The 27,658-nt window shown below is 37.7% G+C and overlaps 2 protein-coding genes across 2 annotated transcripts in view; one reads left to right on the top strand and one right to left on the bottom strand.

Moving 5' to 3' along the window:
- Window positions 1-27,658, top strand: part of LOC136866089 (vascular endothelial growth factor receptor 2) — a 254,837-nt gene that overhangs the window by 121,900 nt on the left and 105,279 nt on the right. Inside the window, exon 11 of the mRNA XM_068226603.1 lies at window positions 18,171-18,274. Within this exon, the coding sequence (XP_068082704.1) occupies window positions 18,171-18,274 (104 nt within the window). The remainder of the gene's footprint in view (window positions 1-18,170; window positions 18,275-27,658) is intronic.
- On the bottom strand, window positions 274-17,806 carry LOC137498866 (distal membrane-arm assembly complex protein 2-like). The gene is made up of 4 exons (XM_068226534.1): window positions 17,794-17,806; window positions 15,676-15,725; window positions 5,350-5,757; window positions 274-453 (listed from the first exon to the last, which is right to left on the bottom strand). The coding sequence occupies exons 1-4, from the start codon at window positions 17,804-17,806 to the stop codon at window positions 274-276; spliced, it is 651 nt and encodes a 216-aa protein (XP_068082635.1).

Below are 27,658 nucleotides of genomic sequence, written 5' to 3'. Positions count from 1 at the left end.
AAACACCCAGCCCCCGGGCCATTGGAATTAACCAGTGAAGGTTAAAATCCCCAACCCGGCTGGGAATCGAACCCAAGACCCTCTGAACCGAAGGCCAGAACGCTGACCATTCAGCCGACGAGTCGGACAATGGCAACTGATTTAACCTGAATGAAGTGTTATATTCAATTAAAGGAATAAAATGAGTAGAACCACAGCGAACATTGAAGGAGAACATTAGTGGTTGGCTGGGAGATCTTCTTTGTTGATCATGCCATTTGGACACAATTGTAATCACTGAACATGTGAGCAATAGAAGTATCCAGCAGTTCTCATATCCGACTGAGCGGTCTCCATGCTCTCAGCTTTCTGGTATTCCGTGCCTTTTCTGGTCCGTTCATCCTCACTCGTAGCAGAATTTTCCTGGGTTTCTTGATTCACTCTGTCAGTTTGAGCATGTTTCCCCTGTTCCAGCTAGTATGAATCGGTTTTATAATGCAATGTTACACTAATTTTCCACAAATATTTGTTTACACTTCCACAATACCCACTCCAGTACTTCTGATTAAATATTGCTATTTGACTGAGAAAATAGGTTTATTTGACAAATGAATGCCATTTATTGCATCTAAATTGGAAAACTCGCATAATTACAGTGGCTTTTTGAAGTGGACTGTACACTCAAAAGTTGTACTCCAGTTATCCACCAACCCCTTCCTTTCCACCACATGCTTGACACCTTTCCCTCTCGGCATACCTAGTCACGTAGTGGAGGATATGTCCCACACATTGATACCTAAGTGAATTGAAATCCATCAGTAACTTATCATATGGAGGCTTCAAACTCCTACTGAGTTTCACTATGCCAACTCTAACCTACATCCCCACTGACAGGCTAAATTATAAAGGTGTTTTACATTCAAACATTTTAAGTATAGAGATCCACCTATTCAATACTAAAAATTGTGATAATTATTAAAACATCACATATATTTATTTATTCACATTTGTGGGACCGGTTTCGGCAATAAGGTATGCCATCATCAGCCTAGGAAAGTATAACAAAGACATTAAAAAATCTACATTAACCCATTAGTGCATAATTTTTTGTGTTTATTTCAATTTATTTACACATTTCCACTCTTAATAATTGCAGGAACATGTTCCAACAATCAGAGGGTTCATACAAGTTATAGTTTTATTTACACAGGCCGTCTGATATATCGGACGCTATGCACTCAGGTCAGTACAACAACACTAGTTACTCAGCATTATATTGTACAATAATGTTGCAAGCTAGGTAGTGTTAGAGAGTTGGATTATCTTATCCAATTTACACTGTAAAGTAGATCTACAATTTCTACTAAAGACTTATCACAATACTGTATACGCTATTTACAGTTATGTATTTACTGATGATGATATCCACAGAAGCATTTCAGGTGAAGTCCAAACTGGTCAAGCTGATCCACTCTTTGGATGCCACTATAGGACTTGAACAGCTTTCATTGTGGTACACACACTTTCCATACTTTTTTTATGCTGGACCACCTTGATGCACCGCTTATCTCTATCTGTTTGTAGTTCATACCAGCAGTGGCAACACTGTTGTCATTCCAGTGCACCAGGAACACACCACTAAGACTCCTGCAATCTTACGATCCCCTTTGTTTTTTGCATCTGCCTTTCTTTGAAGGAGGCAATTCTGTCTGGTTTTCTTGAAATGTCCCTGTTGCACTTATTCCCTTTGAAGCTGGGTTTCTTACCAATTTCAGGAATGTAAAGTAGTTGTCAAAGAATATTGTATGCCCCATGTTTGAGTCAGTTCTGCCTGCATCAACGAGAGGCAGGACTTTACTTCCTCCAAGTCCAAATTATTTCAGCCCTTCATTTTACATTGCTGTATACATTTGGAAAGGTAGAAAGGTATCCTATAGCCAATGGCAGAGAAAGAAGTCTAGCGGAATTTCACAATTTTGCACATCATCTTATTGGGGGGTGGGACAGGAAAACAGTCAGTCACCAAATAAGATGTAGATTGTGATCTTGTCCACTTTGGAGTTGCTTCTTTTGTGTTAAAATTTCACCTACTAGTGCTTTTGAATTTTCTATCAGGGATATCAGAAACAGGGGTACTGTCCCAATCTTATGTATGACTATTTTCGTATGACATATTCCTTTTGCACGGTTTTCAGGTTTTCCAGTTCCATCTGTAAACTTTCAGTAATATTTTGACTACCACTGGATCTAGCCTTCCCCTTTTCATATTTTATTCAAGCAGTTTGCCCCTCACATTTACTCAGAAGTAGGTTTCTACTAACGTAATTTAGATTACCCTCGTACTCATGTCATTATCATCAACCGTTTCACACCCGTCATCAGGTTTGATGTGCTGTCCCTCTCCAAATGTCTGTTTTTCCTCCAAAACTTCCAATATTTCACTCACCATCAAACTAGTAAGGGAATGCAAATGTCTGAGGCAGTAGGACACTCTGTGCATAGCATCTGATTTTCAGGACAGCTATATTTACAAGCCTCTGTCACGTCAATAATAAGACGTATAGATAAGAAAAGTGTTTTTCCACCAATCAATACACAATTTATTTTAAATAGATTAAACTAGTACCGGTTTCGGCTCTTTAACGGCCATCATCAGCTAGTACATGATTTGTTTCCAGCCATTAGACAATTCACAAGTTGTTATTGTATTAGACATCCGGATGTCTAATGGGGGATGGAAATGTATACAGTAGCATGTAAATAAAATATCAGTAGTCAAGGTAAAAAGTTACAGTAAGTTAGAACATGAGTATGTAGGACATATTAAAACATATGGGTCATAATATAAAACACTTAAAAAGTTTTAACACATTAAAATTTGGTAAGTATAGGTAGACACTTGTTAAAATTTTTTAGTTCATGTTAAATAGGTTCCATTCTTCTATCTTCTGTGTAGTTCCTTTGCTTTTATGCTATGTTGATTTTAGCTGTGTATGGTAATCTTCGAGAAAGTTCTGAAGCTGGTATGCGTCATGTTGATATGGACCTTTGTCATGAAGAAATTTTTTATATTGTGTTATATATTCCAACTTGTGATGTACTCTGGTAAGTTTTAATATAGTAAACAGCAGGTCTTGAGTTTGAATTAGAAGTAGTTGGTGGCAACACCTCTCTCGTCTGCTGTTTACTATATTAAAACTTACCAGAGTACATGAGGGTGTTCAGGGGTTGTAGTAAGGATGTAAAGGAGACGGCATATAAGTCTCTGGTAAGACCCCAACTGGAGTATGGTTCCAGTGTATGGGACCCTCACCAGGATTACTTGATTCAAGAACTGGAAAAGATCCAAAGAAAAGCAGCTCGATTTGTTCTGGGTGATTTCCGACAAAAGAGTAGCGTTACAAAAATGTTGCAAAGTTTGGGCTGGGAAGAACTGAGAGAAAGAAGAAGAGCTGCTTGACTGAGTGGTATGTAGGATGCTAAATGGTTTATTTTGTCACCTATTCAATACATATAAATTTTACATTTAGGAATTTATTATTAATTTCGCTTGAGACATGTTTCGCCCTTCATTGAGGGCATCATCAGTCAAATTACCTCCTCAAGGCAAAAATCAGGTACCTGATTAGTATTTAACATGCACAAATTAATGCACATTACAATGGGAAAATTAAGTACGAGAAACTCTTGTACAATGGTGATGGTTAAACAATATAAGTTCAAAGAATAAGAAGTTGGCATCAATGCTTAAAATTACTGGGTAATTATAGCAGAGTTCAGCAGTGGTGCTCTGAAAAATAATTGATGCACTCATAGGAAATTATAAAGTTTATAAAATTATTTACAGTATAACAGTCGGGGGGAAAGGGTATAGTGCTCGGCGTCAATGTTTTTAACAAAAATTAATGCCAATGGTTGGTAACTATACAGTAAATTTACATTATCCAATTGAACAGTTGAGAATTTACAGTTTATATACATATTTACAAGAGAGCAGCTTGGTGAGCAAGGATATAAAAAAAGTATATTACCAAGTGCGTCCCGTTGCTTTAATCGTTGGAAGATGATTGTAGCATTGACATATCAGAAATATGCAGAGTGGTTTAATCTTAGTTCATAATCACAGGGGCAGGGAAAATATTCCATAGCCAAATGAGGTTCTATAGGCATCAAACAGAAAGTTGTCTGGTTGAAGCACCGGGTTCGGTACGGTGAACTGGTCAGCGTGGACGGAGACTCAATGGGTGTCATTGAGTAAACAGTGCATTTGAATGGCAACGGGACGCACTTGGTAATATACTTTTTTTATATCCTTGCTTACCAAGCTGCTCTCTTGTAAATATGTATATAAACTGTAAATTCTCAACTGTTCAATTGGATAATGTAAATTTACTGTATAGTTACCAACCATTGGCAGTAATTTTTGTTAAAAACATTGACGCCGAGCACTATACCCTTTCCCCCCGACTGTTATACTGTAAATAATTTTATAAACTTTATAATTTCCTATGAGTGCATAAATTACTCTTCAGAGCACCACTGCTGAACTCTGCTATAATTACCCAGTAATTTTAAGCATTGGTGCCGACTTCTTATTCTTTAAACTTATATTGTTTAACCATCACCATTGTACAAGAGTTTCTCGTACTTAATTTTCCCATTCTAATGTGTATTAATTTGTGCATGTTAAATACTAATCAGGTACCTGATTTTTTCCTTGAGGAGGTAATTTGACTGATGATGCCCTCAATGAAGGGTGAAACATGTCTCAAGCAGAATTAATAATAAATTCCTAAATGTAAAATTTATATGTATTGAATAGGTGACAAAATAAACCATTTAGCATCCTACATTCAGTATCTTCAATACGGACAACAATGATTTTTAAGTGGTATGTTACAAGCTGTCAGTGGAGAGATGGCGTGGAATGACATTAGTAGAGAAATAAGTTTGTGTGGCATTTATAAAAGTCGGAAAGATCACAATATGAAGATAAAGTTGGAATTCAAGAGGACAAACTGGGGCAAATATTCATTTATAGGAAGGGGAGTTAGGGATTGGAATAACTTACCAAGGGAGATGTTCAATAAATTTCCAATTTCTTTGAAATCATTTAGGAAAAAGCTAGGAAAACAACAGATAGGGAATCTGCCACCTGGGCAACTGCCCTAAATGTAGATCAGGATTGGATTGGATTGGATTGGATTGGATTTGATCGGATTGGATTTGATTTGATTTGATTTGATTTGATTTGATTCGATTCGATTCGATTCGATTCGATTCTACTCCATCTATTTTAAGGTTTGGCGTAATATCCTCAAGTAAAAGGCAAACTAACTGAAAGGTTTTAGAGTTAGCTAAGTTATGCACTTTCAAAGTCTGTAACGTCTGAAACCTATATAATGCACAAAGTCCAACCTCTGTCACATTAAGACAATTACTAATGTCCAAGTATTCTAAAGTCTCCATATATTCACCACTTATACGATCCATACACCAGTCATCAAAATATGGACAACTGTTAAAACTCAACCATTTCAAGTGCTTCAGTCCGTACAAATTACGAAGACCTTCATAGTAAATAGGCATATTAGAAGCATCTATGGCTTCCACATACAAATCTGGAACATATTTCTCAGGAAGGTCATACTCTTCTTCTTCGTTCTTTTTCACCCAATCAGTTCTACCACAGAACTTGACAGATCCATTACGATACACAATGAAATGAGCTGCTGCCAAATCATTCCCCCAAAATTTATTGGCGTTTTGGAATAAATCCTTGGTTCATTATTGCTTTTAATTCCTTTCTTTTAAGCCACCATTTACAAACTTTTTGCGGACGTATGTCTGTAAGAACGTAACTATAGCAGGTTTCAGTCCCTTCTCAGGAGCAAATAATTTGAAAGCACTGTACCATTCTCCTTCTTGCTGATGCCAAGGTATTCAAAAAGGTTTCTTTTCCTTTGTATCATCTGCAGATGAAAATCGAGCTACAGTGTTAAACAAACTTGAATAAGATGTTAGGTTCCTTGTAAGTAAATTCTTCCTCAGGATATTAACCGACATGTTTATAGCCGTCTGATCTTCTTAACCTTAAATCACGTGCAGCTGAGAGAGGACGAAGAACCTATCACAATTCCTTTCAGAGCGCCTGGGTGTCGTATTACAAACTACTGGAACTGCTTTCTCACTACATGTACAGGAGTAAGCTACGGCAGCAACTAAAGTCTCATACGACATCCCCAAACTCCAAAACGTATCCCTATCAACAGCGATGAAACTATTCAAAATTAAAGTTATGCCAACTGCCACATATGGTATTCAGTTAATTTGGCCTTACTTGTCGGTGAACAACCTTAGGAAGCTAGAAAGCGTCAAAGCGAGATTTATTAAGAGAGCCCTCTCAATATCAAAATTCTCAAGAAATAGCTACGCCTATAAAATAGTGGAGGAAACCTTCTTCATGGAAGACATTAAGCACATTTTTGATCTACCGGAAATGCATGCATATAAAACTATCATAGAGGACAGACAGAAAAAGCCGACAAGTTACCCCAAGAAATAATGGAGGCTGATGCAATGAAGTCAGAAATTTGGAAGTGACCGAATTTCAAACTTGACATCTATATACATGATTCGCTGTCCATGGGTTTCATGGAAGGATCTGCTAAAACGAGGCATCCCATGAACCCAAGGAGGATTGCCTCTGCAAGAAATGTAATAATCCATGCTCTAAATACCATTTAATGGAACTTGTAAACAGACCTCAATCTCTAATCACAGAAATAACAGAGTGGTGAAAAACTTGATTGTACACATTGTGTTTAATAAATTGATTAATAATAATTGACATCTTGTAACGTTCCAGACGTTACAGGGTAATTATGTTAATTTTATTATGTGTAATTAATTCAGGAATTTAACGTCATGATATTTATTTTGGTATGTAATTGTATTATAATTCATGTTTAATCATTTGCTCACTATCATTTCATTACTTTGTAACTACGACTTGTAAACGAGGGCTGAATATCCTAATATTCACTTAGATTCTTGCGACATTCGTTTAAAATTAACTTGCACTAGATTTCCTCTATCTTGCCACATCACCGAGGAAGAAGGAAGGACAAATTTAGACACCAAGTTCTGGGAAAAGCGAGCACGTGTTCACGCGTCCTAACGTAAGCTACCGTATTTCGACCAGAATTATTCAAACTGATCACCGCCTATATTTTCAAAGGAGCGTCATGTTGCCATGGATACTGAGTGAAAGGACTAATAGAAGAACAGTTAATATCATGGTTAAAACCCGTCAACTCTAATATCTGGAGTGGGGAGAGACGTGTCATCTGATTGGACCACGTGTAGCGACCTGTAATTAGCGCGAGAGAAGGTTATAAAAGGGCGTGTTGGAGCTCTTGGCTTTATTCTCTCTACATTATTCTGATCGATATTATTCTACATTATTCTACTTGATTCTCTACTTGATTCTTCGTCTCGATACTTAGAAATTCTGAATGAGGGGTGTATAGCCACTCTCATCAGGAAGTACGTACAGCTCGGCTACGAGACCGGTTTGAACCAGTCTAAGTCAATAGGTAGTATTAAACCAGATAGAAATGAAACTTCAGAGCACATTTTCAGTAAAGTTGGAAGGATTCTTAATTGAGTATCCTCTCCATAAAACCCAAGGTGGTTCTTCTAACTATGACTTAGGGCTTATCTCCAATATATGGGATAAAGCATAATAGGGAGTGTTAGTTTTGAAGTCATCTTCCAATTAGTGGTGGGTGCAATTTGCAAGGCAGGAATGGTACTTAGCTGCAGATGAAGAGATCTCAAAGACGACCGGTGATGTTCCAGCTACAAGGATGGAAGCTTTCCAAGGACCAGCAGAACAAGACAACATGGTGAGCAAGCGAGTTAAAGATATTGCAAGTTTTCACGAAGTAGAGTCATTCAATTTTTTGTTAAATTCATTTTCTATTTTAAATTCAGTTCCCGTTAAACCGTCGTCATTTATATTAAATATAATAAATAGTATTTTTCTAGTTCACTTTAATCAATCTGCCTTAATTAGCCTTTTGATTTCTAATTCTCCTGCTTAATGATTAGTGCACTATCACCCCACCCCTGTGATAAGAGTCCGTCCAAGCTTGATTATAAATTTTTATCTTTAAGTCCTCAACTTAAAGATTGGCGCCCTTAGCTTGAATGGTTGCATTTCTCGTTCGATGATTGTTCTCCGAGAGGGGAAGTCACATAAATGCCGCTCCAACGTGTGGCGAGAAAATCATTAAGTACGGAGCAGTTAATGACAGTAACGATATCAGAATTAGTATTATGGGCAAAATTTGGATATCCACGTTTCATTAGGAGTGTTTGATTGTGGGAAGGGTCATGGCTGATCAGACGAAAGAGGAGAGGATGTTGCGCAGTGGACGGGCGATAAAAGGCAATAACGTATTGAGTTCAGAGGAAGAGTTGTGTAGTCTAGTAAAGGAAATTGAAGATAGAAGTGTAAGTAGTATGGAGAGTGAAGGCAAGCAGAAAGAAGTCAGTATGGAGTCAGATGATAGTAGGATGGGGGGCGAAGCGGAAGTAAACACTAACAATGAAAGTAATAATAATGATCAGTTAATGGGAATGATGCAGTTAATGTTAAGTAAGATAGAGGACAGTAAAACTGAAATAAAAAATGAATTGGAACAAACTAAATCTGAGCTTAAAGGTGAATTAGAACAAACTAAATCTGAACTGAAAGAACAGTTAGAACAAACTAAAGCTGAATTAAGCAGGGAGATGAGGGAAAATAAGGAGGAAGCGAATCGGAGAATGGACGAACACAGTAGGCAGTTACGCGATCTGGTGGTAAAAAATGAACATTTTAATAAGCGATTAGAGGACCAGAAAAATGAATATGTACGGCAAGGGAAAGAGGTAGAAGAAAAGTTTGCGGAGCAGAGAAGTGAATTCCTGGAATTAATGGGGAAGGAAAACAACTCTACTAGGGAGGAAGTAATGAGGCAGGTCACTAGTATTGATAAGAGAGTTGAGACTCAAAGAGGGGAAATACGGATATTTAAAGACCACGTCCAACAAGAGATTGACACAGTAAAGCTTAGAATAGAAGATGAGACCCGGGCAAGTGAAGAAAGGTTTGCGATAGCTGAAGAGAATAAGATTGAAATTAGGACATTGAAAGAGAAGCAGGTTAATTTGGAGAGAGAAATTGATAGGAGAGACAAAGAGGTAGAATGCCGGATAGAGAAAGCAGAAAATCAATTAAAACAGGTGGCAAAGGATAAACAGGTTTTCACGGGAAGGCAATGTCTAGGAAATAGCTACATTAGGGAAATTGAACTACCTAAATTTAATGGGAAACAAACGAACCCGCTAGATTTCCTTAAGATGATAGAAAAACGATTTGAAAAGCGTCTAGAGGAAGGGTCTATGGACTGGGAAGACGTTATGGAAAATATTGACCATGCTTTTGTAGGAGAAACTCGGTCTTGGTTCATGGTATATAGGCAGACGATGACGAACCTGAAAGAATTCAGAAATAAGTTTAGAGAGAAATTCTGGAATGAAGCGATACAAGCTCGGGAGAGAGAAAGGGTGGTATTTGGGAGGTACAAACAGCATGAAGGAGTCACTATGACCGAGTACTTCCTGGCACATGTCATGATTTGTCAGAACTTAGATGGTATAACCGAGGGGTCTGATGTAGTAAGACTACTTTTGAGACATTTTCCGGACAGGGTGAGAGAAGCGGCCTGCATGCAAAAAGTTGGAACTATTCAGGAGATGGAGAACCTACTAGGCAGTTTTGATGCTTTAGGTAACCTTAGGAGTAGAACGGAGAATATTCAGAACTTTAGTCATCACAACGGAATGAGACATAACGGTAGAACACAGAATCACGAAGCTCGCAATCAGTTCAGACCTCAGCAGAACAGCAGGAGCGGAGCACCTGAATATAGGACAGGAAATTCCCAACGGAGGCCAGAGCAATGTACTAATAAGTCCAACGTCAATACACAAAGGGAACCTTTAAACTAACTAGAGGCTGTAATGTTAGGTCAGAATTCCAGCCTAGTACGAAGGTAGCGAAGTGTCTTGCCATGAAAGTGTTACCATATGACCTAGATGTTAGAGATGATTTGTTGTATGAACCCGAGCAGAATAATGGAGATTCAAGTAATAAAGTAGTCAATCCCGTTGTTAAATTGAAAGTCTGGGGGGCGTGGGTTAAAGTTTTGATTGATTCTGGTAGCCAAATATCATGTATTAGTTCTCAGTGGTATGAGTCATTAGTGAAACAGGGTATTCAGTTGGAGGAAATGCCTGTTAAGTCTACTTTCATCATTACGGCTGTTGGAAAGAGGTCTAAGCAAATTTGTAAACAAGTAGCTGTCCCGATCTGCATTAATAATTCTATTAGCGTTCAGATATGTTTGGTAATTCCGCATTTAATATTTGATCTTATCTTGGGATCTGACTGGTTAACGTTAAAATTGGCTCAGTTAAATTACAATGATCTAGTGCTAAATTTGAGGTGGAATAATGAGGATATCAAGGTCAAGTTTGAGGAGGAAATTCAGAGGAAAACGGAAGTTAGTACAGTGTGGAGAATGAGAGAGGTTTCTAAAGTTAATGAAGAGGCTAGTGAGGGCCTGAAGTTGTGCCAGTTGTGGATTAATGAGGATAAAATATGTGGCTTGAAAGAAGCCGTAAGTAGAAATCAGTTGAATGAAATCCAGAAGGACAAGTTATATGAAGTGTTATGTGAACACGTGGAGATTTTCTCCGAGAAACCTGGTGTTACCCATCTGTATGAACATTCTTTTTCTGTGCTGGATAAGACTCCATTCAGCGGACCGCGGTATCCGATACCACACAAATATGCCAAAGCCGTAGAGGATCAAATTCAAGCTATGTTAGCAGACGATGTGATTGAATTATCAAACAGTCAATATGTTAATCCCTTAATTGCCGTGCCTAAGTCTGATGGATCAATACGTTTGTGTATTGAATGCGAGAGCGTAGTGAGAGTGTTAGGTTTGCCTGAGGAACCACCTCGTAATGCTGAATTTTACGTCCGACTGGCACGGGAGAACCTGATTAAATCTGGAGATAAACGTAAAAGGCAGCAGAAACGTAAGGTACTGGATAACTTTGAGGTAGGTGATATGGTTTTGGTGAGAGTTCCAATGTTGTCAAATAGTGAGGATAAGGTAACAAAGAAATTTTTTCTTTTATATCAAGGCCCTTATAAAGTACATAGAAAACTAGGACCCTGTGCTTACAAGTTAGCGGATGGCGAGAGCGTAATGAATGGTTCATATAACATTAGTAGTTTACGGAGATACCTGTCGTGTGAGGTGGCTGAACCGGATTGTGAGATATAGGTCAGTAACTCGGGGAAGTTGCTACTTGTTATGTCAGACTACGAGCGGAATGAGTTTACGTCTCAATTGTGGTGGTATTTTCTAGTTGTGTTTGTAAACAAGGGAGGTGTTTGTGTGTAGCGGTAGATTTACGCTCGTTCATTGACGATAGGTCATCTGTTTTCCGTATGTGAGGCCATGAAATTTTATATATTATTTGTTTTCTGAGATGTTACCGAAGGCTAATTAAAGCTGACGACGGCAAATAATTAATTTTCCCGTATGTGCATTTCTAACTTGCAATAATTTTACCGTGAGCTTAAATCACGTGTGTATTTGTGGGAAGTGTATTGCATCCTGCTTCAAGATAAGGTTGAAACATTCGAAAGAGTGATAAAAGTGTAAATTGTTTGTATCATTTGTTTTCCATGGTTCTAATGTAAAAGATTGGAAGAGAACGTGTTACTGCTATCTAGCAAAGAATGTCGGAGAGATGGGGAGTAAAAGGACAAATAGACACTCGGCAGAGTCTGTAATCTGAATTGTATATATATTATGTTATATTCTCTAGGATAATCTTGTTTTTTTTACAAAAATGGAAAGTTGCTTGTGTTGGGCATAATTTAGTATCTAAACCTCAAGATGAACTGAAATAACAGACATTCGCAATGGTAAGCAGTCTAAGAGAGATATGGAAAGAGTGAGATATAATTAATTGTATGAAAATACTGTCGCTCGTAATGGGCAGGTAATAGAGGTATTTCAAGTCAATGTGGGAGTAAGTGTGTGAGTTCTCAACTCATGTGATATTTGTTAAGAACTCATGGGGGCGTATGTAACGTTCCAGACGTTACAGGGTAATTATGTTAATTTTATTATGTGTAATTAATTCAGGAATTTAACGTCATGATATTTATTTTGGTATGTAATTGTATTATAATTCATGTTTAATCATTTGCTCACTATCATTTCATTACTTTGTAACTACGACTTGTAAACGAGGGCTGAATATCCTAATATTCACTTAGATTCTTGCGACATTCGTTTAATATTAACTTGCAGTAGATTTCCTCTATCTTGCCACATCACCGAGGAAGAAGGAAGGACAAATTTAGACACCAAGTTCTGGGAAAAGCGAGCACGTGTTCACGCGTCCTAACGTAAGCTACCGTATTTCGACCAGAATTATTCAAACTGATCACCGCCTATATTTTCAAAGGAGCGTCATGTTGCCATGGATACTGAGTGAAAGGACTAATAGAAGAACAGTTAATATCATGGTTAAGACCCGTCAACTCTAATATCTGGAGTGGGGAGAGACGTGTCATCTGATTGGACCACGTGTAGCGACCTGTAATTAGCGCGAGAGAAGGTTATAAAAGGGCGTGTTGGAGCTCTTGGCTTTATTCTCTCTACATTATTCTGATCGATATTATTCTACATTATTCTACTTGATTCTCTACTTGATTCTTCGTCTCGATACTTAGAAATTCTGAATGAGGGGTGTATAGCCACTCTCATCAGGAAGTACGTACAGCTCGGCTACGAGACCGGTTTGAACCAGTCTAAGTCAATAGGTAGTATTAAACCAGATAGAAATGAAACTTCAGAGCACATTTTCAGTAAAGTTGGAAGGATTCTTAATTGAGTATCCTCTCCATAAAACCCAAGGTGGTTCTTCTAACTATGACTTAGGGCTTATCTCCAATATATGGGATAAAGCATAATAGGGAGTGTTAGTTTTGAAGTCATCTTCCAATTAGTGGTGGGTGCAATTTGCAAGGCAGGAATGGTACTTAGCTGCAGATGAAGAGATCTCAAAGACGACCGGTGATGTTCCAGCTACAAGGATGGAAGCTTTCCAAGGACCAGCAGAACAAGACAACATGGTGAGCAAGCGAGTTAAAGATATTGCAAGTTTTCACGAAGTAGAGTCATTCAATTTTTTGTTAAATTCATTTTCTATTTTAAATTCAGTTCCCGTTAAACCGTCGTCATTTATATTAAATATAATAAATAGTATTTTTCTAGTTCACTTTAATCAATCTGCCTTAATTAGCCTTTTGATTTCTAATTCTCCTGCTTAATGATTAGTGCACTATCACCCCACCCCTGTGATAAGAGTCCGTCCAAGCTTGATTATAAATTTTTATCTTTAAGTCCTCAACTTACAGATTGGCGCCCTTAGCTTGAATGGTTGCATTTCTCGTTCGATGATTGTTCTCCGAGAGGGGAAGGCACAATCTTTGTGTGAACAATACGGTCCACACCAAAGTTTACAATTATTGGAAATGTTTGTTATTTCATAAATATAAAGCTCGACTGTTACACAAAACTCTGTACTATCTTGCCGCCATGCTCGCAATAAGTGTGATTCAACAATGAATGGTAAGGATAAAGAATGATGTATCCTTGGTTCTTGTTAGCTACAGCCTTTCTGAAGCACAAGAAAGTATCACAGGCTTATAACCATGCATAAATATCACACAATTTTATTTTTTACGACGTCCGATTTTTCGGACGCTATGCACTAATGGGTTAACATAGGCTCTTAAAAATGATGTATACAAAGAATTTTAAAGTGTTTGTATGTGAACTGAAACATTTGCATATGTTACAAGATTTGTCATAAGAGAATTTGCATAGAGAGTTGCACACCAAATATTTAAACAGTTTTGGTATTTAACTGTTTAAATATTTGGCTTTCTAGACCAGGACCGCTATCTCACTGTCAGTTAGCTCCCCAATTCTAATCACATAGGCTGAGTGGACCTCGGACCAGCCCTCAGGTCCAGGTAAAAGTCCCTGACCTGGCTGGGATTCAAGCCCGGAGCCTCCGGGTAAGAGGCAAGCACGCTACCCCCTACACCACGGGGCTGACACTCTCATTTAAGCCTAATATAATCTATATATATAAAATAACTTGTCCTGACTGACTGACTGACTGACTGACTGATTGACTGACTGATTTATCTATGCCGAGCCAAAACTACTGGACATAAAAAAATGAAATTTTGGGGATACATTCATATTAAGATGTAGGTGCTCACTAAGAGAGGATTTTTGAATATTCCGTCGCTAAGAGGGTGAAAAGGGGGTTGAAATTTTAAAATCAGTGCACCTATATCTCAAAACTTTAAAAGTTTACACATGTAAAAATTGGTATTTAGAATCTTCCTTAAAAATAAGGAAACACATATTTTTTTGTTTTCAGACAATCCCAATAGGAGGGGTGAAAAAGGGGTTGAATGCCTTTAATCAGGACACCGGTACTTATATCCCAGAAACAGAAGATATTAGAGACTTGAAAATTGGTACTTTTGATCTCTTTTAAAAATAAACATGTATTTTTTAGTTTTTGAAAAATCCAATTAATGGAAGAGTGAAAAGGGGGGTGAATTTTTAAAATGAGTGTATCTATATCTCAAAACTTGTAAAAATTGGTATTTAGAATTTTCATTAAAAATAAAGAAACATGTATTTTTTTTGTTTTTGGAAAATCCCAATAGGAGGGGTGAAAAAAGGGTTGAATGCGTTTAATGAGGATACTTATATCTCGGAAACTGAAGATATTACAGACCTGAAAATTGATGTTTGGGATCTCCTTTAAAAATAAAGAAACATGTATTTTTTTTGTTTTTGGAATATCCAATTGGGGGGTGAAAAGGGGGTGAATTTTTAAAATGAGTGTATCTATATCTCAAAACTTTTAAAGTTCATAGATGTAAAAATTGATATTTGGAATTTCCTTAAAAAATAAACAAACAGTTTTTTTTTTGGAAAATCCCAATAGGAAGGGTGGAAAAGGGTGAAAATGGGTTGAATGCCTTTAATGAGGCTACTTATATTTCAGAACCTGAAGATATTACAGACCTGAAAATTGGTATTTGGGATCTACTTTAAAAATAAAGAAACAGGTATTTTTTTTCGTTTTTGGAAATCCAAGTAATGGGGTGTGAAAGGGGGTTGCCTTGTTAAAATGAGTGTATCTACATCTTAAAACTTTAAAAGTTTACAGACGTAAAAATTGGTATTTAGAAACTCCTTTAAAAATAAACATGTATTTTTTGTTTTTGGAAAATCCCAATAGGAGGGGTGAAAAAGGGATTGAATGTCTTTAATGAGGGTTCTTATATCTCAGAAGCTGAAGATATTACAGACCTGAAAATTGGTATTTGGGATCTCCTTTAAAAATAAGGAAAAACATTCTTTTTGCTTTTGTAAAATCCAAATAGTGGGAGGTGAAAAGGGGGTGGATTTTTAAAACAAGTGTATGTATATCTCAAAACTTTAAAAGTAAAAATTGATATTTAGAAATCTCCTTTAAAAATAAAGGAACATGTATTTTTTTGTTTTCTGTAAATCCCAATAAGAGGGGTGTAAAGGGGTGAATAATGGGTTGAATGCCTTTGATGAGGATACATCTCTCTCAGAAACTTAAGACATTACAGAACTGAAAATTAGTATATGGGATCTCCTTTAAAAATAAAGAAACACGTATTTTGTTGTTTTTGGAAAATCCAATTAATGGTGGTTAAACAGGAGTGACATATTGGGGTGAATTTTTTGAAAGACTATATCTACAGAATATCTGAGAAACGTAAAATGTTACAGACGTAAAAAGTGGTATTTGGAATCTTCTGTAAATGTAAAGAAACATTGGTGAATTGTTTTTGGAAACTCCTCTTAAGGGGAACTAAAAAGGGGGTGAAATTTTAAAATGAGAATTTATACAGTATATTGCAAAAAACATAACATGTTACAGAAGTGAAAAAATGTATTTTTTATCTCTATTAAAAATAAAGAAATGTGTATTTTTAGTTTTCGGAAATACCACTTGAATGGAGTGGGGGGGGGGGTAAAAATGAGTGAAAACGGTGTTGAATTCTATTACTTCAGCTACTGATATCTGAAAAATGAAGATGTACAGACGTGAAATTTGATATTTGGAACCTTCTTTAAAAGTAAAGAAACATGTATTCTCGGAAAATCCAATGAAGGGGGGGTGGTGTGTGTGTGCGTGTGCGTGTGCGCGTGTGCGTGTGCGTGTGTGTGTGAGAAAAAAAAATTGAAAATATAATTGACTAAATTGTATGAGAATACTTACATCAAATAAAAACTAAAGTTGTTACAGATGTGAAAATTGGTATTTGGATCTCCTTTATAAATAAGGAAAAACCCGTTTTGTGTGTGGGGAAATCATCTTGGGGGGCGGGAGTGAAAAGGAGTTGAACTCCTTTCATGAGGACACATAAAATCAAAACTTAAGAAGTTAGAGTCGTGATAATTGGTATTTAGAAGATCCTTTACTATTAAAGAAACAAGTATTTTTGCTGGAAAATTCACTTGAGGATGGGGGGAAGAGTGTGAAAGGAAGTGGAAAAAGTGAATTATTTTTATGGGGATACTTATATCTCAAAACTGACGGTAATAGACGTGAACATTGGTGTTTAGAATCTCCTTTAAACATGAAGAAACATGCCTTCTTTTAATTTTTTTGGGAGGGGGATAAATAAACTTAACGGCAGTGGGGTGTAAAAGGTGAGACCAATTGATTTTACTGTTCATAATGTACTTATAAGGATCCTCCGTTGCTCAGGCGGCAGCGCGCCGGCCTCTCACAGCTGGGTTCCGTTGTTCAAATCCCAGTCACTCCTTGTGACATTCGTGCTGGACAAAACGGAGGCGGGACAGGTTTTTCTCTGGATACTCCGGTTTTCCCTGTCATCATTCATTCCAGCGACACTGTCCAATATAATTTCATTTCATCTGTCATTCCCCAGAGGAGTGCGGCAGGCTTCGGCAGCCGGCACAATTCCTATTGTCGCCGCTAGATGGGGGCTTTATTCATTCCATTCCTGACCCTGTCGAATGACTGGAAACAGGCTGTAGATTTTCGATGTACTTATTCTGATCATAAACTGATCATTTTTAATCTTTCCTGGGTTCGTTTACAAGAGCCATCTTTTCCTTCGGAGAACGTTCTTAGATTACAGTAGATTGTCCTGGCATATAAATAAAAATGTAAACACATTTGAAATAAACAATAGGAATGACATTGACTGTCCAATTGTTCACCTCTATAATAAGGTCAATAATGCACAGAAGTACAGTACATCATTTGTATCGCCAGAAATCCCACACACTTGCCTACAGGCGACAATGGTGCTGGTCACATTGTCAACAATGACAATGGCAGCAGATGTAATTTACCGCCAAGTAGTGGTCTTGCATCTTGCTGTAGGGTCCAGAACATCTATAATAATAATAATAATAATAATAATAATAATAATAATAATAATAATAATAATAATAATAATAATAATAATAATGTTCTGGACCGTCGTCAGATGTGCAGACCGTGCTGGAAACAGGTCCTGGATGGGTAATGACTAAGAATGCAGTCCGGCTGCGGGTTCAGTACCGCCAAGGCACATAAGACGACACCACGCCGGATCTCCTGAACGATTTAATCCATATTAAAAATGCTTATAGGAAAAGATGGCAAAGATTTAGGGACCCAACTGACTGGGTGAAATACCTGGACCTAGTCCGGGAAGTATGAAATCGATTGCTGGAAAGGAAGATTGAAAAATGGGAGGAAACTTGCCATAATCTATTAGAAAACGAGTCAGATCGCGAATTTTGGGAGATTCTCTCAGAAAACAAGTCAGATCGCAAATTTCGGCGGATTTTATATAAAACAATAAGCATTCAATTGTAAATTTCAGTATAATACCGTAGCAAAGCACGGGTATCTTACTAGTATATAATATATGTTATGCATCATTTATGTTTCAGATAAACCTGGTCCAGATGTTGGAATGATAGCAGCTGTCATCATTTTTGTCCTCATCTTAATTGTGTTGGTTGTTGTACTAATTGTCAAGATTCGTAAAGAAAGGGTAGGTACCTTTGACTAGTTTCTCCTCTACTAATCACTGCCTATATCTTTGTAATGAAACTGATTTTTACCATAAATTCCAGCATGTAACTAGAGGGGAGGAGAGTCGAGCTGGTGCACAGTCTACCTAAAAATATATCTGCCTATAAGTTCAGTTTATGTAAGAGTACTTCAGATTACAAGCTGAATTAATTTACTGATCAAACTGGTGCTCTCTGTATAATCGTATAACAATGAACATTTAATTTATATGTATGTTGAGAATTCATCCTGAAGGCTGGTTTGATCCTCAACAGATCTGCCATCAGCTGTGGTAAATGGCTTAGGTGTCAGTGAAGAGGCATAGTAGGGAAATGAGGAGTGATGTAGTTTCCCATTGCTTTCCTCACAAAGCTAGAAGTTGCTATTGCATATCAGTCCATCAAGCCCACTGAAATGCACGCACCGATTACACCATCCATAACAAGCGACTGGCTGCATTACTAGCATTGCTCACACCTCAGTCACTTTCATATTGTCAAAGCTAAGGATGAGACTGAGACAGGTCCGTGAAAGTAACAAATCTGATCAAATCTGTAATAAAAAGACACAGTGCTCTGTAAACATTTGGTCTTTTCAGTAAAGGCACTCAAGGACAACGACAATCTACAACTCTTCATATACCTATTAATCTATAGGATCATAAATAATGAAGGATTTCTTTCAAAAAAAGCATTAAAATTTAGATTCTATTTTCTAGATAAAATTGTACAGTTAAATATCGCTGTAACAAATGCAAATATAACAAAATGTTCAGAATAACAAAATTATTTTTAGGCCCCTTCCCCTTTCCCTATTTATTGTGTGTTAAAATATTTCATTTTAATAAATTTTGAACTTTCAGTAAAATGAATTATATTTAGCACTTTTGCCTATCTTTAACTTAAATTTTTCAAAATATAATTGAAAATCATCCTGTTTTAATCGCTGGGTATTTTGCACAACACGTTCCTAGGCAGCTGACACCAGACAGCACACTAATTATAACACAAGAAAATGGATTATAAACATCAGGGGAGGGTAAGCAGACCGCATAACAATTCTGATCAGTGGGTTGCCTACCGAACAACATGTGATGATATGATGCATTTCTTAACACGTTGGGTGCCACGTGCCGCCATATGGCGTCACGGTGGTCTTCAAATTTGAGATGGCGTGACGCCATATGGCGGCACACCGTTCTTGAAATCAGAGTTGGCGTGACGCCATATGGCGGCACAGTTGAGTTTCAGGCGATGCGCCGTAGATAATCAGCTGTGACATCTATGCGCGTAAAATTGGTACTACGTGAAGGGCGAACTTCAGGGTCTATTCCAGCTATGTATTTTTACTGTATGCCACCACATGGCGCCACAGTATTCTTCCGAAGCCACTGAGTGGCCTGTGGTCGTTGTCACAGGTGAAAGCCCGCCAGGCATTGTTTATTCCTCGTTTACGTACGTATTATCACTCAGTTTATATAGTTGTGCAAAAATATAAAAAAATGGAAGATATTGGTAATAATCTTACGAGGGAACACATACATGTGTTACACTCGGATTCGGTTGAAATTTGGTAGGAATATTCGTGGGAGACAGTAGAAAACTTGCTGTACCCAGCGCAAGTTTAAACGCCAAAATTGAACAAATAAATAGTCATAAAATTAGAAGTGCCGCGGGAGTATCGGGGTGTGGCGGAGAGGTAGGGAGGAGCGAAGCAGCGGACGTGAACCAACCGGGCTGCGTCGAGCTGCGCCAGCAGCCAGGTAGCGTAAGGTTAGCGCGTTCCCCTTAACTTTCCGATCAGATGTGCAAAACGTAAATATGAAAACAGCACATGAAACAAATGTACAAAGGACGATGTTTGAACAACGATGCCAATAAGGTTTGAAAAATTGCAACGAGTAACAAGAACTCGGGCGAGCCGAGACGCATATTTTCAATGTTTAGAGTTATCAGAAAACTGTTATCAACAATATGTAATGTAATATAAGTACTTGTTTTGCATTTTATTAGGTTTTCATGAATATTGCGTTAATTTGAATTAGCAAATAAATATCTTGTATTTGAAATTCGTATTGGACATTCCATGTCAAAAAATTCTGTGACACCATATGGCGTCACGCTATATTTTATCTTTCCTAAAAATTGATGTGACACCATATGGCGTCACACATGACCATGGTATGGTGAGATAAAATTTACTTAGTACATCATATAAATATATCCCAAGATTATATAAACAGACTACAACGCGTACAATTGCTTTGGCACCAGCGGAATGCAATTCAAAAACAAGCCTGGCACCAGTGGAATAGTGTGCTACAATCGGCTCGGCACTCAACGTGTTAAAACAAATTTATATTTTATTCAGTTACAAAGTACATCATTATGTAGGTTTAATTTCTTGTAAGTAAAACACAAATTAAAGACAATTTCCTGTATAATATTGCCTCAGAGAGACATTAATGTAATGTCAACATACTGGGAGCAATGCAGATGTTCAGTGCTGCATGGAGATCAATGAAATAAGAAATCATTGCAAATTGCTTTAGAAAAGCTTGAGTGCCATGTGGTGATGAGGTGGAAGAGGAAGATGTGCCTCAAAGTGTTCAACAGAGTCTGACTCTTGTGCAGACAACGAACATGGCACATATTCCTCAAGATTTTCTTCTGTCAAGAAGTGATGTGCCACAATCTGTCTTAAATTTATGTGCAGTTGTTTGTGACTATCCTGAATGTTCTTTTGTGTGTGAGAGTATTCAGAAGAAAATCAAACTTTTTCAAAAAATAAATAGTATTCTTAAGGAAGAGGTTATGAAAGCAATAAAATTTGGCAAGGATGGGAATGCACCAGGACCTGATTGAGTCCTCGTGGGATGTGGAATGTTTGATGACAAAACCATTAGCATCATCACACAACTCTGCACTGGTAAAATTCCTCAAGAATGGTTACATTCCACCTTCATCCCTACTCCTAAGAAACATGGTACCAAGGAAAGTGGGGATTATAGAACTATAAGCCTAATGAGTCACTTGTTAGAAATCTTTCTCAAAATTATTCAGTCGCATGCATCGTCATTGGGGGGAACAAGTGTCTGATACTCAATTTGCCTTTAGGAATGCCTTTGGTACCAGAGAAGCGCTTTTTGTATACAGATTTTATTTCAAAGATGTCAAGATGTAAATTGCTTGCTTCATAGATTATGAAAAGGCCTTTCAAAATGTACATCTTTCTAAATTGATACACATCCTCAAAGAAAATGGAAATGATGATAAGGATATATGTAATTTATACTGGAATTAAACAGCTGATATAAGAGTTCACTTAGCACTACCCAACAACATACCACATAACAAATCATGAAATACTGCAGAGATTCAGGAAGGACATAGAAATTAAAAAAAGAAAAGAAAAATTTAATATCTAGGATAAATAGTGAGACATCCCAAGAGGTTTGGATTCCTTGAGTTACTATTTGAAGATAAAGTAGCTGGTATTCATGGGGCATGGAAGACCTCAGAAGACCTGGCAAAATTTTGGTTCAATACTTCAACAGCACTACTTCAAACTCCAGTCAACAAAAGTATAATTGCCATGTGGACCGGTAACATCCAGCAACCGATCACAGTCTAAGATCATCACTACACAATTTTCATTCAGTTGTAATTCGTGTGTCCTGACATGTATCTGTAAATTTAGGATTTAAATATATAGTATATTCCAAATTTGCAAAACTTATGCATCGACAGATGATTGTATTCTACCCCCTATCCTCTCTCCCAAAGAAGTTTCTAAATATGTGCCTGCACACTTAAGTATTTGGATCCTTTCAACAGCCATTTAATATGACATAAGTTTCTTTTGAATTTGGAGATGGAAAAGAAAAAAAATACGAAGGAAGAGGTTAAGGAATTTCTGTTTTTGTTTGTGTTCTTTCTTCCCCTTTATATTTTTCATTTTATTTCTGCTTTAGTTTTATTGATAATTTACATTTGAAATATTTTTCTCTGTGGGGTTGTGATAAGAGTTGCAGTCACCGGCTTCTCACTAAGTCAGCCATGATTCAAATCCCAGGCAATGCATGTGAAGTTTTTAAATGAAAAGCCATGTGCCTGTGGTTCAGATTTCACATTAAACTGGAGGTCCTGCAATTATCATCATGATACAAACAGTCACACAAACCTACAAGCTTTCTCTTCTTACATTTTTCTTAGTGGTGTTTGCTTTCTATATAAATGGAGTGAACCCACAATTTAATAATTCTTGAATTTGTGAGGTAAGCCCCACAGTCAAGGGATAATGAACCTGCCTCTTGCCAGGTGCAATTTTCAATGTGGTCAGGAATTTTTACATGGATCAGAGGGCTGGTACAAGGTCTACTCAGCTTATGTAAGAAGAGTTAAGAAACTATCTGATGATGAGATAGTGGTCGCGGTCTAGAAAGCCAAGAATAACAGCCAAAAGGATTCACTGCACTGACCACCAATCTCCTCGTAATATGCAGGCTTTTGGGTTGAGCAGCAGTCGCATGGTAGGTCAAGGCCCATTGGGACTGGAGCGCCATGAGGGGTTTGTATTATTGAGATGCACTGATAATAATCAAACAGTATACGTATCAATCCACAAATTAATAATGAAGGATTCCCCTCAAAAGAACATTAAAATTTTAATCCTATTTTCTAGATAAAATTATATTGTAGTGCTTGTGGCAGTAAATTCCAACATAATATGCATTTTCTTCATGTAAATCAATGGAAGGAGGAACTGGTGCAGTAGTCTAGCCACATGACTCCCAAACTGAGTGTTCTTGGTTTGAATCCCAGTGACTTCAGGTGAGATTTTCACTTAGTAAGTAACAGTAGGAAGAGCATCTTATCTTAAACCCCTTGCCAAACCATAAATTGAACCTTGGTGCTCTGACGACCCACATAACTGTGGAATGATGGCATTGTAGAAAAGCTGTCAAGCTGGCTGTTCAGTATCTAATAATGTAAGCTCTATGACTGTCACAGTGTTCAGGTGAAATATGGGGATTTACTCCTAGCACCTTTACACAGAACAGAAAATAGAATCTAAATACAGTTTTATTTTTATGCTTAGTCAAGCAGTTAAGTCAGTTCTTTTGATAGAACTATGAAGTTGCTACTCACATTAACTCTACAGTTGTCATCTAATTTATTAATACACTAGCTTAGCCTTTTCATCTTGAATCTAGTACAAGAACAAACTTCGTATGCTACCTTCTTCAGAGATGGGTTGTGGTGGTGGTGGTGGTGGTGGTGATTATTGTTTTAAGAGAAAGTACAACTGGGCAACCATCCTCTATACAACACTAATCAGAGGGAAAAATGGAAGGAATCTGACACTTCAAAAAATGAAGGTATCGACCAAAGGAAGACAAAGGCCATGAAGGGCATGAAAATGAAAGACTCAGTAGGCCCGAGAAACCTAATACTGTCAGGGTCATAAAAGAACAAGAGTTGACCAAGGGAGGTCGAATGGGATAGATGAAAGTGAGGAGTCTGGCACAAGTAAGTGGAAGCAATGCCAGGACTCAGCTTAGGCCCCCCGTGATTGCCAACCCACACTCCTAAATTTGCTCCTGGGGCTCCTTTTAGTCGCCTCTTACGACAGGCGAGGGATACTATGGGCATTATTCTACCACCCTGTTCCCTCATCAGTTTTATCTCTCCTTTCTCTGTGTGCCCTAACCAGTGATTAAACTTTAAAGTTATTTTTCTATAGATTATCATTAGGTAGGAATTTTTTAACCTTCATCTTCAGATGAGCACAGCTTGCACTGAACATCTGCCATGGTAACAGACAATTCTTGGTACTCACGGCTGCATGTTGACATTTTGCTGTGCACAGAAGAGTTCATCATTTCTTTATGTGTGTGTTTTAATGCCAAAGCACTTGGTTACAAGTCCATTAGTCATTATGATGGATGGTTTACGATCTTCCTTTATTTGTGTACACCATCTTTGGTCAAGAAGTTAGTTATTTCATTATGTGTTTGTATGTGCTCTGTGTAGAGTGTGATGACTGCATATATTAGTGCCGTGTAGCATGGGACGATGATGATGATGATGATGTAGAGCAGGGCCTCTCAAACGCCCAAAATCTCACACGTGCAGATCGAGACGCAAGACCTCCGTGCACTGTGCATCGGTGTCGCTCAGCATGGCTCGGATCAACGCTTCGTCTCTGGGCTACTCGGCTAAGCTCGGCTCTACTCGGCTCAACTCAGCCCCGATTTGGAGCGCTACGGCGCAAGTGGGGCAGAGGGAGACAGGCGGAGCAAGCGAGACAGGCGTGAGGAAAGAGAGAGTAAGCGCTATTGCTCCAAATCGAAGAGTGGGGGGTCTGCACTCTGGTCAACCAAGCCAAGTCGTCTTTTGCACCGTGCACAGTGCATGCACCACGCGCATGCACCCTGAGAGGCCCTGATGTAGAGAGAGGATGAAACCCAGTGTTGGAGCATAGCCCTACTTCTGTTTAATAACACCAAGAGATATGCTCAAGGCTTAACGTTCCTTATCCGAAGGACAAATTGCCATCAACAGCGTAGTATGCCCTCACTCAATATGAGCACTGCAGAGATGTTTTGAAATGAATCCAGGCTTTTGGCACACAATCTTAATGTTTAAGAATTGTATACAATCATCTCTCCTTCCCTGCTGGCCAATACTGATACGGAATTCTTTTTTCTCAGTACTCGAAACCACTAACTCTAAAGATTTGATGCCTTAATGATCATGGCCACCTAGCAGCTAAATTTTCTCATGTTTTTACATGTAGTGTTATTTCAGTCTATTGGTCTGCCAGTATCATAAATTAAATAATTATGGTGCATTAGTGAAGTAAATTTTACTTTAATGTGTTGAAGTGTTAACACTAGAACAAAAATATTTTTGACAGAAATATTTTGCAAGCCAGTTCCACATAGCTATGGATACAGTATGGATAGCAGTTCTCAAATATAGGCTATCTAAACCATAGAATTTCTAAGCAAAACTGTTGTGTATTATCAGAATATAACTTGAATAAGATTGTAGGAATATTAGAATGTTGTCTTCTTCAGAAAAAGAACAAGTATATCAAGATTTTCAGCTTATAAATTTGTTCTATTTGTTTTATGCCGCACTGACTCAGACATGTCATATGGTGTAGGATGGGAAGGAGGCACCTATGGCCTTAATTAAGGTACAGTCTCAGCATTTGCTTAGTGTGAAAGTGGCATACTATGGAAAACCATCCTCAGGGCTGCTGACAGTGAGGTTCGAACCCACTATCTCCCAGATATTGGATACTGGCCACACTTAAGTGACTGCAGCTATCGAGCTTGGTAAAGAAAAGAAAAGGAAAGTTCTCAACTCATGAGTCAAATGTTACCCAATTGCAACAGTCAAGTTTTAGGGAGGAAGGGGGTCTGAGATTGCTCTTGGTAAACTGTCAGAGTGTACTAAATAAACAATTAAAATTTGGTACGTTGATGGAATCTTATGAGACTGATGTGGTGATAGAAGTGGAATCGTGATTGAGAGACGGGGTGGGTAATAGATAGTTATTTCTAGAAGGGTATACAGTCTATCGTAGAAACCGAGGAGATAAAATGGGAGGGGGGAGGGGGGGTGTTTATTCTGGTGAAGGAAACTTAGTGTTCACATGAATGGTTTACTGATGAAAGGGATGAAATATTAGGGATAAAATTAGTTTGTGATAATATGAAGGAGGTGGGAATTATAGGAACATATAGGCCTGGAAGAGAGGAAAAAGACATGGAAATATTTGAGAAAATAATAGATTATACTCATAAAAACAATAATAATGATATGGTAATAATTGGGGAGATCTAAACTTGCCTGAAGTTGAATGGAATGGAGCTGCAAGTGAAGCCCATGAGCAGAAACTGGCAAATAAGTTAGTTTGGGAGGGAGGATTTACACAAGTACAAGAACTGACTTGTCTCAATAACTTGCTAGATGTATTCTTGGTTAAACCATGGGAAATTGTTGATAAAACTGAGGTAATTGAAGGAATAAGTGACCATAAGGCTGTAATAATGGATGTAGGACTCGTACCAAAAATGCTTAATAAGAGGGTCACACAAGACAAGAAATTATACAGAAAAACTAAAGTTGATGAATTTGGGACTTACTTTAAATCACAATTCAGTTGTTGGATAAGTGAAGGGAGTAATGTGGATACACATTGGGCTAAATTTAAAGGAATCATTTGGGAAGGAGAGAAGAGATTCGTACCTGTTAAGAAGGGTAAAATGACCTCAGACCCTGTTTATTATACAAGGGAAATAAGAAAATTAAAACGAAAATGTAGAATAGTAAACAGGAAAATCAAAGAGGGTAGGAAGAATAGAGAAACTAGAAAGCAGCTGATGAGGGAACTGAATAGAGTGAAAAAAGGAAGCAAAAGAGAATTTTATGAATAGCGTACCGGTACTTCAAGAGGGTAATGACCACAAAGGGAAATGGAAAAAGATGTATTCATATATTAGGAATCAAAAAGGAAAAGGAATCCAAATTCCTACAATGGTGGGAGAAGGGGATGAACACTATTTAACAGATACTGAGAAAGCAAATCCCAAATTCCTCTGATGTACTTTGCTATTAAACTCTAAAGTAAATCAGAGCCAGTAGGGAATTCAGAGATTCAATAGAAGATTGTCAGGAGTTGGAAACTGTAACAGAAGATAGAGAGGGTAAGACACATAGGGAAACAAGAAGCTTCTCATACACAAATGAAGATATTTTCAGAGAAATCCAACTGCTTCAGCAAGGAAATGCAGCAGGAAGTGATCAAATTACCGAGGAGTTATTAAAGACAATGGGGTGGTACATAGTGCCCTATTTAAAATTTCTCTTTGACTATGTCATAAATAATAGTGTAATACCAAAGGAATGGAAGGAATCTATAATAATACCAATTTATAAAGGAAAGGGTGATAAAAGGAAACCAGAGAATTACAGACCAAAAAGCCCGACCGGTATAGTTTGTAAAATACTGGAGAGTTTAATAGCAAAGTACATCAGAGGAATATGTGATGATAAAAATTGGTTCATGAGGACCCAGTATGGATTTAGAAAGAAATTTTCTTGTGAGTACAACTGGTGGGATTTCAGTAGAACATATCAGATCAGCTGGATTCAGGAGGCCAGTTAAATTGCATAGCCATAGATCTTAAAGCCTTTGATGGAGTGGAACATGGAATATTATTAAAGAAATTGGAGGGAATAGTATTGGACGTAAGGGTTATACGTTGGATAAAAACATTTCTAAATTCAAGGGTTCAGAAAGTCAAAGTAGGAAATAATACGGTATATCACAGGAAGAGAAAGTCTGG

This window comes from Anabrus simplex, chromosome 3 (genome assembly GCF_040414725.1).
Source record: "Anabrus simplex isolate iqAnaSimp1 chromosome 3, ASM4041472v1, whole genome shotgun sequence".
Taxonomy (NCBI): domain Eukaryota; kingdom Metazoa; phylum Arthropoda; class Insecta; order Orthoptera; family Tettigoniidae; genus Anabrus; species Anabrus simplex.
This window is presented reverse-complemented; position numbering and strand designations above follow the sequence as displayed.

Bases quoted from the DNA above. Each gene is read 5' to 3' on its own strand.
- LOC137498866 (XM_068226534.1), bottom strand. The intron at 5,758-15,675 runs CAATTTTTACTT...TAATGAACCAAG, and splicing joins TAAAGGAGATTTCTAAATAT to GATTTATTCCAAAACGCCAA. The intron at 454-5,349 runs GTGCATAACTTA...GATTCATACTAG, and splicing joins AGACGTTACAGACTTTGAAA to CTGGAACAGGGGAAACATGC.